Here is a 16,016-nt window from a genome sequence, read left to right as displayed (position 1 = left end):
TTTGCGTGCACATGGGGCTGTTCCCCAAGCTTTTCCTGGTGCTGATGGCTTTGACCCATGTCCCCTCTCTCCACAGAGGGGGCCAGCGAGTACTGCTCCTTCCAGGATGAGGAGGACGATTGCACGTACCACTACACCCTGGAGGGAGACCCCAGCGTCCTGCCCAACACCACTGTCCACGTGCAGAAGAAAAAAGGTGAGCAGGGACCCGGCAGGAGGGGGTGCCCGGTCTGGCGTGTGGGTCAGCAGTCACCTATTCCACAGCACCTCCAGTCCCTGCTTTGCCCCTTTGCTGTGCTCCTGGGCAGGGTCAGCTGCAGGCAGCACCTCCCTCCCCACCTTCCTGTGTGACCCGGGTGGGTGACATTGACTGTTACATGGAGCAGACATCCTCAGAGGCCAGCACCTTTAGAGATCACTGCCTTTTCACTGCTGGCAAGGGCAGGGATCAATGTGAGGTGCTGAATAGTCCCTTGGGATGGCTGGATGTGAGCAGAGAGGTGGGAGAGTTCTCCCTGAACAGCACTTTTCATTGTGAGCACCAAGACAGAAGTTCCCAAGTGTAACTGGGCTGCTCCATCCCTCAAAGAGCCGTGGTCCAGCCTTCCCCCTCCGTCCTTGCCTCCCCACTCCCTCCCTGCACACCCCACGCAGGGGCTAATGCCCAGGACTGACATTGCTGTGGCTTGCAGAGTGCCCGCCGGGGAGCTTCCTCTGGCTCATCCCGCTGCTCATCTTCCTCATCCTGCTCCTGGGACTGCTGCTGCTGCTCTGCTGGAAGTTCTGTGCCTGCTGCAAGGTGAGTGCCTCGGCTGGCAGCCCCAGCCCAGGGAGAGGATCAGATAAAGGCCAAAAACATGACAAATTTCCAGAATCCATCCAGCCTCCAGCATGGCCAGATTGGCAGGGGCTGGGTCCCGGTGGTATCCAGCACCTCCTCTGTTGCCGACATGAGTTGCTGTGGGATTTCCCTCACTGAAGGGACATCAAGCTGGTTACCTTCCATAGCACCATCCCCCCGCTGCCCACCCAGCCCTGCTGTCAGTCCTCCCAGCTGGAGACACGGGGCGGGGGGTCGCCCTTGGGCGCAAAGTGATTGTGTCTTTGGCCATTTGTTTTCTAGGCTTGCCTGGCCCTGCTTCCCTGCTGCGCACGAGGTACCAGCCCTTTGAACTGGGGGGGAGGGGGATCTGTGGGGTTCACTGCCTTCCTGGGTTGGGGGGACATGCTGAGGTAAGCATCCCTCCTCCTCTCTGAGCTGGGGAGGTGGATCAGGGGACAAGCTCCTAGCAAAAAGCCTGAGCCAAGGAAGTGCTTGAGTTGCTGCTCCAGTGCTTGTCCCTGCCCCACACCCTGGTGTGCCCTACTGGGAATCACTGCTGGCTCTCCCTTGGCCAGTGCCCCTTGTAATGCCTAGCTGCTGTGATGTGTTCTCCCCCCTCATGGACGCCCCTTGCCTTTTCCACTCTGCTCCTGACATCCCAACACCCTTAGCACGGTGGAAACCCTAAGGATTCCCCAGAACAAAGTTTCCAGCATTGGGAAGTTGATGACTGGTGGCGTCCCCATCTGCCCAGACTCTGACCCTGTCCCTGGCCCGCAGGTCGCACTGTCGGCTTCAAGGAGGACCACTACATGCTTCGCCACAGCCTCATGTCCTCCGACCACCTGGACACCCCCATGGTCCGCAGCGGGTCCCTCAAGGGTCGGGATACAGTCCGCTGGAAGATCAACAACAATGTTCACAAGCAGGGTTTTGCCTCCCTCGCTGCCGCCAACCCCAAAGATCTCAGTAAGTGCCGCATCTGAGGAACAGGGTGTAGAGGAGATGCTACGGGTGTTGTAAAGGACATGAACCCTTGGTGGTGACCCCTAGCTCCAGCAGCTATGGCGTTACCTCCAAGCCCAGTTGCAAGGGGAGTTGTTCCTTTATCTGCTTCCATCCTGGGGGAAGCTGAGCAGCACATTCCTGTGTCCAGCCCTGTAGCAGGACAAGCAGTAGCCTTGGAGACCTGACAGCCCGGCCACATGGTAGATGCACCCTACGTGTGTCTCAGTCTCGTTAGCTCAGTGACCCAGTCTTGGTTTCCCTGCCTCACCAGTCCAGAGCCACCACTGGACACTTGCCTTTGCTGGATCTGGCAGAGAGCTTCCCAGTTAGCCCTCCAGTTCTCAGAGGGTTTTCTCTGCTGGTGCTGTGGGGTTTGGGTGCTAGCGATACAGGGTCTGGATGCTGACCGTCATGTGTGTCCCCATGCATCCAGCTTTTGGATGGGTTATTTCTCTGACCAAGAAGGAAGGAGTTTCATAGAATCGTAGAATGATTTGGTTGGAAGGGACCTTGAAGGTCACCTAGTTCCACCCCCCTGCCCCGGGCAGGGCCCTCTGCCACCAGCCCAGGGTGCCCCCAGCCCCGTCCAGCCTGGCCTTGAGCCCTGCCAGGGATGGGGCACCCACAGCTGCTCCGGGCAGCCCGTGCCAGCGCCTCAGCACCCTCACAGGGAAGGATTTCTTCCTAACATCTGATCTAAATTTACCCTCTTTCAGTTTAAAGCCATCCCCCCTTGTCCATCGCCACAGACCCTTGTAAGAAGTCCCCCTCCAACTGTTTGACTTGGGAATTTCTCTTCCCAGTTCCCTATGGGCTGTCTCTGAGGCTGACCCGGCTTTTCACGCAGAACCTGGTGAAGCCGGACACCCGGGAGTGCGAGCAGCTGCGCAAGGAAGTGGAGGAGAATGTACGAGCCTGGGCACGAGTGGGGGCTTGGGGTGGGACTGGGGGGCAGCCACGCTGAGGGGCTATCTGCGATGCTGGGGAAGGGGGAGTGCCCTTTCCCTGTGAAGCCAGGTGGTTCTTGAAAGGCAGAAGCAAGATTTCCTCTTTCTGACAGAAAGCACAAAATTGTAAGATCACACCTGTGAGAATTATCAAAGCATCACGTTGATGAGATTTGAGGTTTGCTTCGGGGCATGTGGTCTGAAGCTCCGGGTTGGCTTCAGTTTGCAGCCTGGGGAGAACCCACGTGGTGGTCTCTGCCTGGCGTGGCAGGGTGAGGTGGGAGAACCCGGGGGTGGCCAGAGGGCTCTCGTGTTTGCTGGCAGCACTCTCTGCTCGCTGAACACATCCCTGTTCAGCAAGGAATATCTTGGAAACTCCCTCTTCTCCTTGCAGCTGAACGACGTTTTCAAGCACATCCCTGGCTGCCACAAGCTCCAGCAGACCAAGTTCAGGTGAGTCACTGGGGGAGCGACCCCCTTTGGGCAGGGTTCCCCAGGGCCCTGCTGAGGAGGGAGTGGACCAGAGACCTGGGGCGTGAAATCTGGGATGCTGAGAGGGAGTGTGGTCTGTGAGACATCCCTGGCACAAACCAGGTGTGGTGCTTCATCCACCCAGGGCTGTAGAGCAGAACCCAACCAGCTGTCTGGGTGATCTCAGCTACATCTGACTTTGGATCCAAGACTCCTGCAGACAGGGACAAATCCTGGTTCATGGTGCTCAATGGGAAAACTCCCATTGACTTCAAAAATATCAGCCCTGTGCAAAGTTGCAAATGCTTGGTGTGGGACGGAGGGGTGTGGGGATGCTGGTGCTCAGCAGGGAGTGTTATCCCCTCCCCGCATCTCTGACGAGTTGTGATGTCCCCCGTGGGCATGTTCCTCCTTGCATTGGGAAACCCAGGGCTGGAGGGAGCAGCCAGGCAGGAGGGAACATGTGATGGGGCCACAGGCTCTGCAGGACGGGTTGGTACCCGCAGGGCAGCTGCCACAGCTCAGACCTGCACAGGGCTGTGATTCACGCAGAATGTTGTCTCCCCAAGTGTGTTAGTCACTCTGATTTGGTTTTTTGCCCCCCCCCCCCCCCTAGGTTACAGCCCAATTCTGGGAAAAGGTAAGAGGAACTCGCAACCTTCCCTTGTGCTGCTTCTTCCCCTTTGTACACGCACGTGTGGGGTGACTGAATGCCCCCCCACACTCCCTAGTGCCTCCAGCTGCTATGTGAGATAAGCAACCCTGGCCCCAGCTCATACTCGGCCTTCTCTTCCCGCTGGTCACAGGCAGGACCACACCATTGTGGACACAGTGCTCACTGCCCCTCGCTCAGCCAAGCCAGAGATCATCAAAGTGATGGAAAAGCACGTTTCCCACGAGGCTTTCAATGACCTGAAGGTTTCACCGGGTTATTACACTGTGACCTCTGACCAAGGTAGGGAGCAGAACCCAGTGCTGCCTCCTGGCTGGGCCACAGGGAGGCATTTCCCACCTCTTCTTACCCTTGCCCCTTCCCCCAGATGCTCACGGGATGGTGGAGTTCCAAGAGGCTGTGGAGCTGGTGGATGTCCGTGTCCCACTCTTCATCAGGGAGGATGACGATGATGAGAAGCAGCTGCAGGTGGAGGCCATTGATGTCCCCACTGGCATTGCAGAGATTGGACGCAGGCTTGTCAACATCACCATCATCAAAGAACAAGGTGCAGGGCTGCGACCGTGGCACAGGATTAAGGGCATTTGGGTTTGAATGTCCCATGTCCAGATGGATTCGTGTGGTTTCTAAGGAAGGTGCAATCTGCGTATCTGAGCTCCCCCTGATCACAGGCTGGAGACTTGCTCGGTGACCTCTATCTTAAGTCACCTGGGCCTAAACTAGAGCATCTTTTAAAGCATCCAAAGGAGCGTTGTTATTCCTGATGACAGAGACCCAAACATTTGGCCATCACAAGTTTAGACGTTACCAATTACACAGCAGATCCAGGGCTGACCTTATCCCTCTGCTGCTCCACTTCATAGCTTACTGGAGTAAAGTAAAACCTCCTTTGCTGTTCTGCTGTGCTTGGGGCAGGTGAATGTCCCCAGCAGTTTGCCTCTGCTTCCCGTCTGGCTGTTTCGAGCAGGGAGCATGAGTCAGGAGCGGTGAAGTCTCCAGGCCATGCAGTAATATTTCATACACAGTTCACGCCCATGGGTGATATGAACTCTGTTCAGGGAGGACACCTGCATGTCTGTAATGTGATTCTTCATGTATTTACTCTACACATTCCTTGTTTCCCACCCCTTCCAGCCAGCAGCCTCATCACCTTCTTGCAGCCAGCTTATTCCCACAGCCGCTTTGATAAGCTGGCCAAGATCCCTGTCTTCCGGGAGATCATAGACAATGGGAAATCCCAAGTCACCTACAGGACCCGGGATCTCACCGCCAAGAATGGCAGGGTAAGGGTGATGCTCCTGGCCTTGGCAGGCAGGAACGAGCGGGCACAGAGGGCTGGGAAGGAACCGGCCCCAGGGCTGCAGAAGAGCAGCTGACCAGGCTCAAAGGGGACGTGGCTGGGAGAGGGGAGACCCAAGGCTTGACATTCCCCTCCATCCTTTGCTCCCCGTGCCACAGGGACCTGAGAGGCTGCCTGTACCTGAGGCAGTGGGTACCAGCTGCCCCCTGAGCTGTGGGCACTGGGAAGCAAGTGGGGATTCACTGGGAGAGGAGGGGAAGCTCTCTGGGAGCCTTCTCATGGGTGCTGTGGGCTATAATGAGGCGTTTTTTCCTTCTCTGGCAGGACTACATCTTCACAGAAGGTGACCTGGTCTTCCAGCCTGGGGAGACCCGAAAGGAGGTGCATGTCCCCTTGCTGGAGCTGACTGAGATAGACACCCTCCTACACCACTCCCAGCTCAAGCAGTTCGCCATCGACCTCCTCCATCCCAAGCACGGCGCCAAGATCGGCCGGTACCCCCAGACCACGGTGACCATCGCCGACCCAGGTAGGGGCTGGCAGCCAGGTGGTGGGCAATGGCAGCAGGGAGTGTGGGACCCCCGCACCAGCCCAGCCCACCCCGAGGTGAGGTACAGAGCTCCAGCCCTGCTTCTCACCCAAAAAGCAACTGAGGAGGTTCCTCCAGCTCCAACCGGTAGATTTGGGCCTCCCCCTAGAGGCACTGGTGGGTATAGACAGTGGGTGCGAAGAAGAAGGATGCTCTACCTGGCAAAAGGAAGGAGTGCCGGGTTCTTCATGCCTTTTCCTTGAGGATTGGAATAAAAAGCTATAAAAAGCTATAGGGGAGAGGGAGGACTTGTCATGAGCTGTGCTTGGTGGGTCCTGTGGCTGGACAAGCAAAATTGTAAAGGTTGTCATCAAGCGGGTCAGTAACCTAAGTGTATTTATCATAGTACTGGTCATGAATATTGGGGGTTCAGGAAAGTCCCTTGTCACCGGACCACCCAGAATCACTTCAGAAGCAGGCACTGGGGCTGGAGAGGCTCTGGAGAGCTCTCACCTGGAGCTGGTGGGTTTTCAGTAGAAGCAGCTGGGTGACTTGAAGGCTCTGCCCATCTCTGTCTTCTCTCATGGCTGCACAAGGCCGAGATGTTGAAGCATTATTCAACACATTCAGACAGAGCTGAAGACTTTTCAGAGGCAAGAAGGTGGTCTCTTCATGTCCTCCTACCTGGGCAGCCTGTGAGAAGCAGCAGGAAGAGCAGGACTTGGTGATGGGGGATCTGAACCCAGCTCTCATGCCGGCTTGCTGTGTGGCTTTGGGGGATGTCATCACCAAGTGCCTCAGTTTCCCTCCCTTATCATGGGGAATCTACCCCTTAGAAATTCTTGGAGAGGCTCCTCAGGGTAGCAGGGCAGTGCTGGAAAGGGGCACGCTTCCTTCTTTTCCTTCCATGCGGGGGACTAGCACTGATGTGACATTTCTTCCTCATGTCTGCAGAGGTGGTGGATGGTGTCCCCTCGATGGCTGGCCTGAGCCAGGTCTCCCAGTCCCCCAAAGGCCGCCTGAGTGCACCACTTAATCCCAACGCCCATGCCATCAGCTCCAGGGAAATCCGCTTCAGCTGGTTTCCTCCACCGGGAAAACCTCTGGGGTACAAGGTAAGGGGTGAGTGGATCCCAGGAGAGGGTGTGGGTCCCATCCTGCAGGCATGTCACACACCGTCATTTGTGCCGAAGGGATGGGAAGAAGATCCCCAAAGGAGGGAGCAAGCTCACCCCTTCTGGCCCCCTCCATCCCTGGGGAACTATCACTGGGTGGATGTGGGATTTGCAGGAAAGATCCTTGGTGATTTCCTCTCCCTTTCCACCGCTGACCACAAAATGCCCAGATTGTCCTGGCCTCGCATTTCAGAGGAACGGCACAACGCCCTGGCTTTCCCAGAGCAGATCTAGTAAGAGATGGGGAATTCCTCACCCATTACAGCAAGGATCTGAAGGAATCATGGCTTGCTTTTGCTTTGCCAGGTGAAATACTGGACCCAAGGGGACCCCGAGTCAGAAGCCCGTCTCATTGATGTCAAAGCACCATCAGCAGAGCTGAGTAACCTCTACCCCTTCTGTGACTATGAGATGCAAGTCTGTGCCTACAATGCCATGGGTGAAGGGGCTTACTCTGACATCATCCACTGCCGCACGCTTGAGGACGGTGAGCAACTACTCTGCTTCCCACCATGTGGGAGCAAATTGGTGGCTGTGCACTCAGCATGGGGTCAGGGCTCCAGCTCTGAGCTTCTGATGGTCTTGGGGACAAGCACTGAGCGGCTCCCACTGCGACCCAGCCATGACCCATGGAACTCTGGGCATCTGTGTGTGCTGGCTCCCACCTTGTGCTAATCTGGACCTCTTGCTCTTGCCCTTCCAGTCCCCAGCGAGCCCGGCCGCTTGGCTTTCAACGTCGTGTCTTCCACTGTGACACAGCTGAGCTGGGCTGAGCCTGCAGAAACCAACGGGGAGATCACGGCTTACGAAGTCAGTTACGGACTTGTCAACGAGGAAAACGGTAAGAGCTCATTTTCTGACTGGGGCAGTCCAGCCAGACCGAGGGGCTGGAGTACACTTTCCACAGCCCCAAGCAGCAGCAGAACTGGAATGGCTACAAGTAGGTTTCTTGTGAAAACTGAGATCTGGAGGAGTCACTCCTTGGTGGAAGGAGTACAGAAAAATCACCACTCGGGATTTAATCCTGCAAAGCCTAGAGCACTCTCAGTTCCCATTCACTTCCATAGTGTTTTGTGTTGTTTCTCATCTTAAAAACTCAGTTCACAGGTCTAGACCCAGGGCTAGGGTGCCAGGAAGATGCTATTTGGTGACACACCTGGCACAGGAGACCTCTGCTGTAGGTTGACTTCAGCATTCAGCTTGGGAATTTCCCCGAGACGATGTCTGTTGTGAGCAGCCCAGATAGCTGCTGCACCTTGTCCTAGAGCCAGACACCAAACTTCAGCGAGCCTGTTGGCCAAGGGTGGGGTGCTGTGGGGTCTTCTGTGTCTTGTGACCTCGTGGGTGATAGGCGTACCCGTATCCGCAGTACCCATTGGCCCCATGAAGAAGGTACTGGTTGAAGACCCAAAGAAACGCATGGTGCTGATAGAAAACCTGCGGGAGTCCCAGCCCTATCGCTACATGGTGAAGGCCAGAAATGGCGCTGGCTGGGGACCTGAGAGAGAAGCCACCATCAACCTTGCTACGCAGCCCAAGCGGCCGATGTCCAGTGAGTTACTGCCCTGCCTGAGTGGGGAGCAGGGGGGACAGGAGCAGTGCTAGGGAATGCTCCCCAGCTGCTTCTCCATGTCCTGTCTGCTCTGCTGCACTGGCCACCCAGTGAATGCTGAGGGCCAGCTTGAGCATGGGAGGCCTGTGTGGTTATGAGCTGCTTGTCTAATGGCACTTTCCACCTCTCCTTCAGTCCCCATCATCCCTGATGTCCCCATCATTGATGCAGAGGGGGGTGAGGACTACGACAGCTACCTGATGTACAGCGCAGACGTGCTTCGCTCTCCAGCTGGCAGCAAGCGTCCCAGTGTCTCTGACGATTCGGGTACGTTGCTCTGAGTTTTGCAAAGGTCATTTGTGACGTTCATTTTCCTTAACAGCAGCTTTCAGCAATGAGCATCACTGCTCCTTTACCCCTCATGGAGATGGAGAGATCCAAGTCACGGAGATGGTGGAGATCAGCCTTTCCAAAGCACAGTAGCTGCATCCATGGGAACACTTGGCTAGTCACAGTGTAAATAAGACCAGTGCCTCCTTACCTTAGCCGTGAGGCACAGACAAATCTCAGCGTAGGGTGGGAGAGGAGCTTTTCATGGCCTTCTCTGCTCATCTTCCCTTCTTGTTGCCATTTGGCTGGACTACGAGAGTTACTGTCAGCAAACAAGCACTGGCGAGGCACAGACCTCTGAGTCCCTTGAACGCTCAGGGTCTTGGCCAAGCCAACAGGAGGGAACTCACCAAGTGCTGGGAAGGCACTGGCGCCTCTTCTCCATCACTTCGCTCTCTGAACGAGACTGGCTCCCTTGTCTTGTACTGGGACAACGAGGGGAAGATGGGCCATGAGTGAAAGATGAGGCTTGTCAATAGGATCTGGAGGGTCTTCCCTGGGAGGGTTCTCCAGGGCCTGGGATCCAGGAGCGAGTCCCTGGTCCTTTCAGAGAGCAAGGTAATGGGAACACCAAGAATTCAACCATCCTGAATGCACATCAAGAAGTAAGGAAACCTTTCCTGAGCAGAGGACAATTGTCGCAGACTCTTCATGGCAGGGACAGGTGTGTGGTGGGACTTTGACTCTCGCCTTTTGTCGCAATGGACATAGGGCTGGAAAACAGCCCTGGGGTTGAGGAACCCCATGCGTGTCATGCTCCCACCATCCTCCATCTACCAGTCACACGATGGTTGCACCGCCTGACCTCATCAGCCAACGTTTGGTTAGACGGGCTATGAACGGGTGTCGTCCCCACTGGCGCCTGCCCCTTCCCCTCCCTGGCAAGCTGCACGAAGGTGGTGGGTAGCCCACTCTGTTCCCTGCAGATCATGCCAACACCAGTGCTTGCATTGTCCCAAAAGGCTCCAGGTGGAAATATGTGCAGTTGCTGGGAGAAGACTTGGATCTTCGCCGCATCACCTGGAGGCTTCCACCTGAAACCATTCCCCGCCTCTCTGGCAGCAGCCGCTTCTCCTCAGACACCGAGGGTCTCCTCCACGAGGAGGACAGCGACGTGGCTACTGGCAGCCTGAGGAGGAGTGGGACACCCCGGCCCCAAGCAGGTGAAGGACAGCTTCGTTACGGCACTGAGTGTCCTGTCTCGTCCTGCTCTGAGCCGAGGGACCGGCGGCTGGGCTCTGCCCCAGTACATGTCCCCTTCCTTCCCTTGTGTGCCCATCCTCGTGTTGGCGTGATGCACTGTTCACGTGCTGTAGTCTGCTTCAAAACCTTGTCCTGGTGTGTCTGCTCACAAGAGTGTCAAGGTAACCCCCATCTCGGCACGGACTTGGGAGCCTGCTAGCAAGTTGCTTCTACAAAAGGCTGGACCTTCAAGGCAGGAGCAAACTCAGATGATACCTGCTAAGTGCCACCTCCAAGGGCAGCTCCTCACCTTAATTAAGTGCTCCGAGCTTCTGGGGCAGATCCACTGGACTGATAAACAGAAATTACTCTCTTGTGGGTAGCTGATCTCTCCTGGCCTGCTGGGAAGGGATGGGGGTTTGTCAAGGACCAGAACAATGGAGCAGAGTTTGCTTTTCAGATCCAGCTGAGATGGGATCCAGAGTGAGATCTGGAGAAACTGCCTCCATAAAGGGCTGTTTTCCTTCTTCCGCCTTCTTTTAGAATCTGGAATTATAAACCTGTGCTTGCATTTAAGGAGAGATGTGAGAGAACATGGCGAGAACCACAAGGCAGTGCCCCAGTGAGGCCGAGGTCTGGAGTTACCTTGGGCACCATGGGTGTCTCTGGTGCTGGGTGTAGGGCAAAGTCTCCGTTTACCTGTTTCCACATCATCGTGTTGGGTGGTTGTGGCTTGTTCTAGATGTAGTGCTCCAGAACAACCTTCCAGAGTGGCTGAAGCCGGGATGCAGCCAAGGCAGGGTGCACCATGATGCCTTCTGCTTCCTCCCCATGGAAACTGGAGCAGCAGACCTGCCCACATTGCCATGTTCCTCATGGTGTGCCCTCTTCCACAGAGCACTTGCTGAACGGCCGGGTGGACTTCTCCATCCCTGGCAGCAGCAGCAGCACCCTGACCAGGACAACAAACACCGGCTACCACCAGCTGAGCTCACACATGCAGCAGGAGCACAGGGTGATGGGGAGCTCCTCGCTGACGAGAGACTACTCCACAATGCTGATGGGGCACGGTGAGTACTGTGGTGATGGGACCTGTCCTTCCTTTCCACCCCCATGGCTGTCTTGGGACACCTGCCCTGCAAGTCCTGTTGGGGTGAGGACTGTGTTCACAGAAAACGGAGCCTATGAACCAGAGATCTGGAAGGTCATGTTCTCACTGCCGAGGTGTCCTCACCGCTGAGGTGTAGGTGCTTTGCTAAGGCCACCCTGCTCCCAGACCAGTTTGCAAAGTGTTCCCATCCCTCAAGTGCAGAGTGCTTGGGAAAGAGAGCTACGTCCTTATCCTCACACTGGGAAGCACTCTGGGAAGAGCATGTGTCTCTTCTTGCTCTATCTAGCAGCATGGTTGCCTTTCAGCTCCACACATGTACATCAGCCAGCACTGACAGAAGGTTGCTAAAAGGCTCTTCAAATCCAAACCTTAAAAAGTCATCTCTGCAGGAGCCAACACCGGGGCTGAACCTGCTCGGAGGTCTCCAATGGTGGTTTTTTTTCTCTTTCTCTTGCACCACTTCTGTAGATTACCCGGGGAGACTCCTCCCTCCCATCCATGAAGATGCTAGGAGGACAGTCCCACGGCCCCGGGATGTGGGTTTCAGGAGCAGGGCAAAGGTGAAGGGTTACTACCCCAGCACTGGCTTTCGGGACTCTATAATCATGACTGATGGGTCCGCGGGGATTTGCAAGTACATAGGTACAGCTTTGTCCAGCGTCTCCTCCCAGTCACCCATCCCATAACAGCCAAGCCACCGGCCCTCCATGAGCTGTTGCCATCCACTGCTCGCCCCAAACCCTCTCCCCATGGCTTGCTGTGTGCCACACTGATCTTCCTCCTGACGCAGCCTGTGCTTCCATCACACCACCTTTTCCATTGGCAGGTGACTTCAGCTGTGTTTCAACCCACCTGGGCTGATTAACACTCACCACCACTGCCACCGTGCTCTAACGAGCTGATCAGCTCATTGTCGCCGTACTCTTCATTCCTAACAAGCTTCTTGTTCTCAAGTCTCACCCCACAGGCCTTTGGAGAACTCTTGGGGAGAACGTGTGCTCTGTATGAGATGTCCCTCTGCAAGCTCCTTGGCCAAAGCCCATGTCAATGATGGGTTTCAGTCCCTGAGTGTCACCTGGGAGGCTGCTGTGCTCGCCATGAGCCTTGTGTCCCCATGGGCTGAGCTGGAAAGGAGCCAGAGCACCCAGCTGTGGTCCCAGCCACCCCTGTCCCCTTGAACAATCCCTGGAGGCGTTGGGCTGCTTTAGCTATAGACTAGAGCCAGTCTTAACTGATCTACACCTGAAGACATCTGTGGAGCTTCTAGCTGACTGGCCAGGGTGCTCCAGGGTGAGTGAGGAGGGCCACACACAGCACCCAGCCCCTGCTCTGGTCTTTCTACCACAGGGGCATGAAGACCACTTTGACTTGTCCCACCCAAGGCTGGCACCAAAAGGCTATGGGACATCACTGTAGGTGTGCAGAACCAGCCAGTCCCTCCTCGTGACAGGCCAGCTTGCAGAGATGGCATCTTGCCACGTTCTCCCTGGACCATCGGGACCATCCCACGCTTGCGCGTGTCTCCCTCCTTTCTCCCAGCCCCCTTAGCTGCAGCCCCCAAATCTCTATCTTGATGTTCTCTTTTTGCCTCAGACTCCAGGCTGCCACTGGGCGTCCCTGACACCCCCACACGCCTGGTGTTCTCTGCCCTGGGACCCACCTCCCTGAAGGTGAGCTGGCAGGAGCCGCACTGCGAGAAGGAGGTGCAGGGCTACAGCGTGCAGTACCAGCTCCTCAACGGAGGTCAGTGAACAGGCTCACCAGTGCTTGTCCTGGTCACGGTGCTCACCAGGTGGTTGGTGGGTGGGAACTTCTGGTGGGGGAGAGTCTGGTGGTCTGCATCTTCTCTGGGGCAACTGGCTCTGGGTGACCCTGCTTGAGCAGGAGGAGTTGGACCAGATGACCTCCAACTCCTGTTGGAGGAAGCTGGAGGAAGGAACCTCTGTCCCTTCCAACCTCAGCCATTCTGGGATTCAAGCACTCATCCCAACTCAGCTTTTTGTGTAGCCTTGAGGAAATGTCTCGGCTACCCCACCGCTCTCATTCCCCATTTCTGCTGAGGGGACAGTTCCTGGGGTTGCTTGTGGAGTCACCCCTCTTCCAAAAACTCTTGGAATCATTCTCTACCAGCCCCCTAAGATTAGCTGAAGGTTTTTTCATCACATTGGACTTGGAGGAATGATTTTTACATGAAACTTGGGGCAGTGTTAGTGAAAATGTAATTCTCTCTGGCTGAAAATCCTTGAGTTTTCAAGAAGCTGTTTGCCCCAAGCCTTTTTTGGAACCACATCTCATGTTGCACTACCAGTTGGTGGTGGCATGGTGTGATGAAGGCTGGGGAGGGGCCCTGAATGTCTTTTCCAGGCAGTTCATTGGAGATAGGGTTTAGGTGAAAGCCATAGCTCTGTCTTTGTGCCTGCAACGTGGTGCTGATGTCCCCCTTCCCTGTGCGTCCCAGGAGAGGTGCACCGACTCACCATCCCCAACCCCAGCCAGAACTCGGTGGTGGTAGAGGACCTGCTGCCCAACCACTCTTACATCTTCAAGGTGAAGGCGCAGAGTGAGGAAGGCTGGGGTCCCGAGAGGGAAGGAGTCATCACCATAGAGTCCCAGGTGGACCCGCAGAGCCCGCTCAGCCCCGTACCAGGTGAGGTGGATGGATGATGAGAAAAGGGTGGCATTGATGTCACTGCTGCTGCTGCTGCTTCTCCCTTTACCACTTCCTGAGCTCTCCTTTCCTTCCTTTGTTTTAGAAATAGGACCTTCTTCCCCAGGCACTCACCTTCCACTAGCTGCCTAGAGAGCTGAGACCTTTCCTAACGCTGTGTGCAGATCCCTCCCAGGCTCTTCCTTGCCACCTCCTGGTGCTGACCTCTCTCGTGCCCCTGCAGGTTCACCCTTCACGCTGAGCACACCCAGTGCTCCTGGACCGCTCGTTTTCACTGCCCTCAGCCCTGACTCCCTGCAGCTCAGCTGGGAGAGACCCCGCAAGCCCAATGGGTCCATCTTGGGCTACATGGTCACCTGTGAGATGCTGCATGGAGGAGGTACGGTGTCAGGCTATAGAAGCTTGGTTCCCTGTGTAGAGCACAAAATGCCCCAGCCCTGGAAGTATGCAAGGCTGGATGGGGCTTTGAGCACCCTGGGCTAGTGGAAGGTGTCCCTGCCCAGGGCAGGGTAATTGAAACTAGGTGATCTTTAAGGTCGCTTCCAACCCAAACCATTTTATGATTCGATGCCTCCAGCAAAGGCAGCGACTTGCTGCATTTTTGCTGGGACCAGCAACAAAGTTGTCTGCTTACATCAGTGCAGACAAAGTGGGGACATGAGGCTGATTCCAGGCCTGGGAGCTGCTGGACCCTGACGCTTTGTGTCGTTGCGTGGTCTGGTGTAACAAACGTGATGGGAAGAGGAAGGACCTGTAGCTTATTACAGCCCAGCCCCAGTGGAGGTTGTTTGTTGAGGGTCACCACTGTACTATAATAGCGTTATTTTAACCCTTAGTAGAACTAGGTGCAATCATACAGTCTGTGAGTGGCATAAAGCTTAGAGAAAGCCAAGACAGCAGCCAGAGTTGGGGGGAGTGTGTTTGGAGGGACCGCTGCTCCTGTTTGTCTTCACCGCTGGTATGTCTGTGTGGATTAGGGGAGCCCAGGAATATCTATGTCGAAGGAGACAATCCAGAAACTACCCTGACTGTGCCCCACCTGAGTGAGAATGTCCCATACAAGTTCAAAGTGCAAGCCAAGACCACCCAAGGCTTTGGGCCAGAGAGAGAAGGCATCATCACCATTGAATCTCAGGATGGAGGTACAGTATCATGTTTTTGTGGAGGTGCAAAGATAAGAAACCTCTCAGAGCAGGGAACACAGCTCCTGGAGTCCCTTTCCAGCTCTGGTGGGGACCCATTTTCCATGAAAGACATGGAGACATCGTCTTCCATGAAGACAATGCTGTGCCTAGTGAGCACTGTCCCAATCCTGATGTACTGAATGAGGAAGGATCATGAAAACCTGCCAATGTTTAATTTATTATGAAACTTTTTTCTTATGCCTGGTTGTACACATACCTGGAGGCAGCTTCTTACGCTGCACAGGTGTAAGACCTTCCCAGTCCTCCCAGTTTCTCTTAAACCTGGCTCTGATGTCCGAAAGAGGAACCTCCTGATCTGACTATTGATGCTCACTGTGCAAGGCTGAGGGCTTGGAAGCTCCTCATTGTTTCCTGGCTGACTTGTCCCTTTCCCTTCTCCCCAGGCACTTTCTCTCAGTTTGGAGGACAGCAGTACATGAGAGAAGAAGTGTACAACTTCCCCACCGAATACACCACCAAAACCAGCATCAGCCATTCCTCTCTGGATCCCCACTTCACAGGTAGGGACTCGCTGTGTGCTTTGAAACCCTTAAAAAGCAAAGGATAACTCTGCTTGTGCAAAGGTCTGAGGATGCTTTTACCTCAAGCATCAAATGCAGGGAGGGAGGCTCCGTCAGGTGAGATTGATGAAGAGGACCAGACCCTTTCCTACACCATGTCCCTGCTCTGCCCCAGAGGCAGCTGCAGTTGTTGCCCCTTGTGCTGCCCAGTCACAGAGGGAATGCTGAGTCTTCAGAGTTCCCCAGGACTATCACTTGGGGCCAAATCATAGCTCTTCTTCCAAGGTTAGCTCTCTTTAGAGCAGGAAAAAACAGAGAAGTGTGACGACCATCTTAAATTAAATCAGTGTGGTTGTCTCATGTTGTTCCACTTCAGTTCATGGACTCACGGGTTCATGCTGCAACAGGGAAGAGTCTGGGAGCTGTTAGGAGATCCATCCGACTGACTGACATAGCAAAGTACTGAATCACTTGACCTGGAG

The 16,016-nt window shown here is 55.3% G+C and overlaps 1 protein-coding gene across 5 annotated transcripts in view; it reads left to right on the top strand.

The window, feature by feature from the left end:
• The window catches only part of ITGB4 (integrin subunit beta 4), a 31,189-nt gene that overhangs the window by 12,559 nt on the left and 2,614 nt on the right, over positions 1–16,016 (top strand). For 2 of the 5 annotated variants that reach the window (XM_027816860.2, XM_014286708.3), the window contains 24 exons: positions 77–196; positions 693–799; positions 1,124–1,157; positions 1,604–1,792; positions 2,635–2,738; positions 3,173–3,231; positions 3,866–3,889; positions 4,056–4,204; positions 4,290–4,469; positions 5,057–5,205; positions 5,547–5,751; positions 6,706–6,866; positions 7,233–7,413; positions 7,630–7,767; positions 8,296–8,478; positions 8,674–8,805; positions 9,831–10,031; positions 10,947–11,120; positions 11,630–11,803; positions 12,755–12,904; positions 13,620–13,808; positions 14,053–14,208; positions 14,807–14,971; positions 15,418–15,534. In XM_027816860.2, the coding sequence (XP_027672661.2) occupies positions 77–196; positions 693–799; positions 1,124–1,157; positions 1,604–1,792; positions 2,635–2,738; positions 3,173–3,231; positions 3,866–3,889; positions 4,056–4,204; positions 4,290–4,469; positions 5,057–5,205; positions 5,547–5,751; positions 6,706–6,866; positions 7,233–7,413; positions 7,630–7,767; positions 8,296–8,478; positions 8,674–8,805; positions 9,831–10,031; positions 10,947–11,120; positions 11,630–11,803; positions 12,755–12,904; positions 13,620–13,808; positions 14,053–14,208; positions 14,807–14,971; positions 15,418–15,534 (3,441 nt within the window). The remainder of the gene's footprint in view (positions 1–76; positions 197–692; positions 800–1,123; positions 1,158–1,603; positions 1,793–2,634; positions 2,739–3,172; positions 3,232–3,865; positions 3,890–4,055; positions 4,205–4,289; positions 4,470–5,056; positions 5,206–5,546; positions 5,752–6,705; positions 6,867–7,232; positions 7,414–7,629; positions 7,768–8,295; positions 8,479–8,673; positions 8,806–9,830; positions 10,032–10,946; positions 11,121–11,629; positions 11,804–12,754; positions 12,905–13,619; positions 13,809–14,052; positions 14,209–14,806; positions 14,972–15,417; positions 15,535–16,016) is intronic. The other 3 variants (XM_027816862.2, XM_027816861.2, XM_055700795.1) reach the window with 3 other exon arrangements.

The sequence above is a fragment of the Falco cherrug genome, chromosome 1 (genome assembly GCF_023634085.1).
Source record: "Falco cherrug isolate bFalChe1 chromosome 1, bFalChe1.pri, whole genome shotgun sequence".
Lineage (NCBI taxonomy): Eukaryota > Metazoa > Chordata > Aves > Falconiformes > Falconidae > Falco > Falco cherrug.
This window is presented reverse-complemented; position numbering and strand designations above follow the sequence as displayed.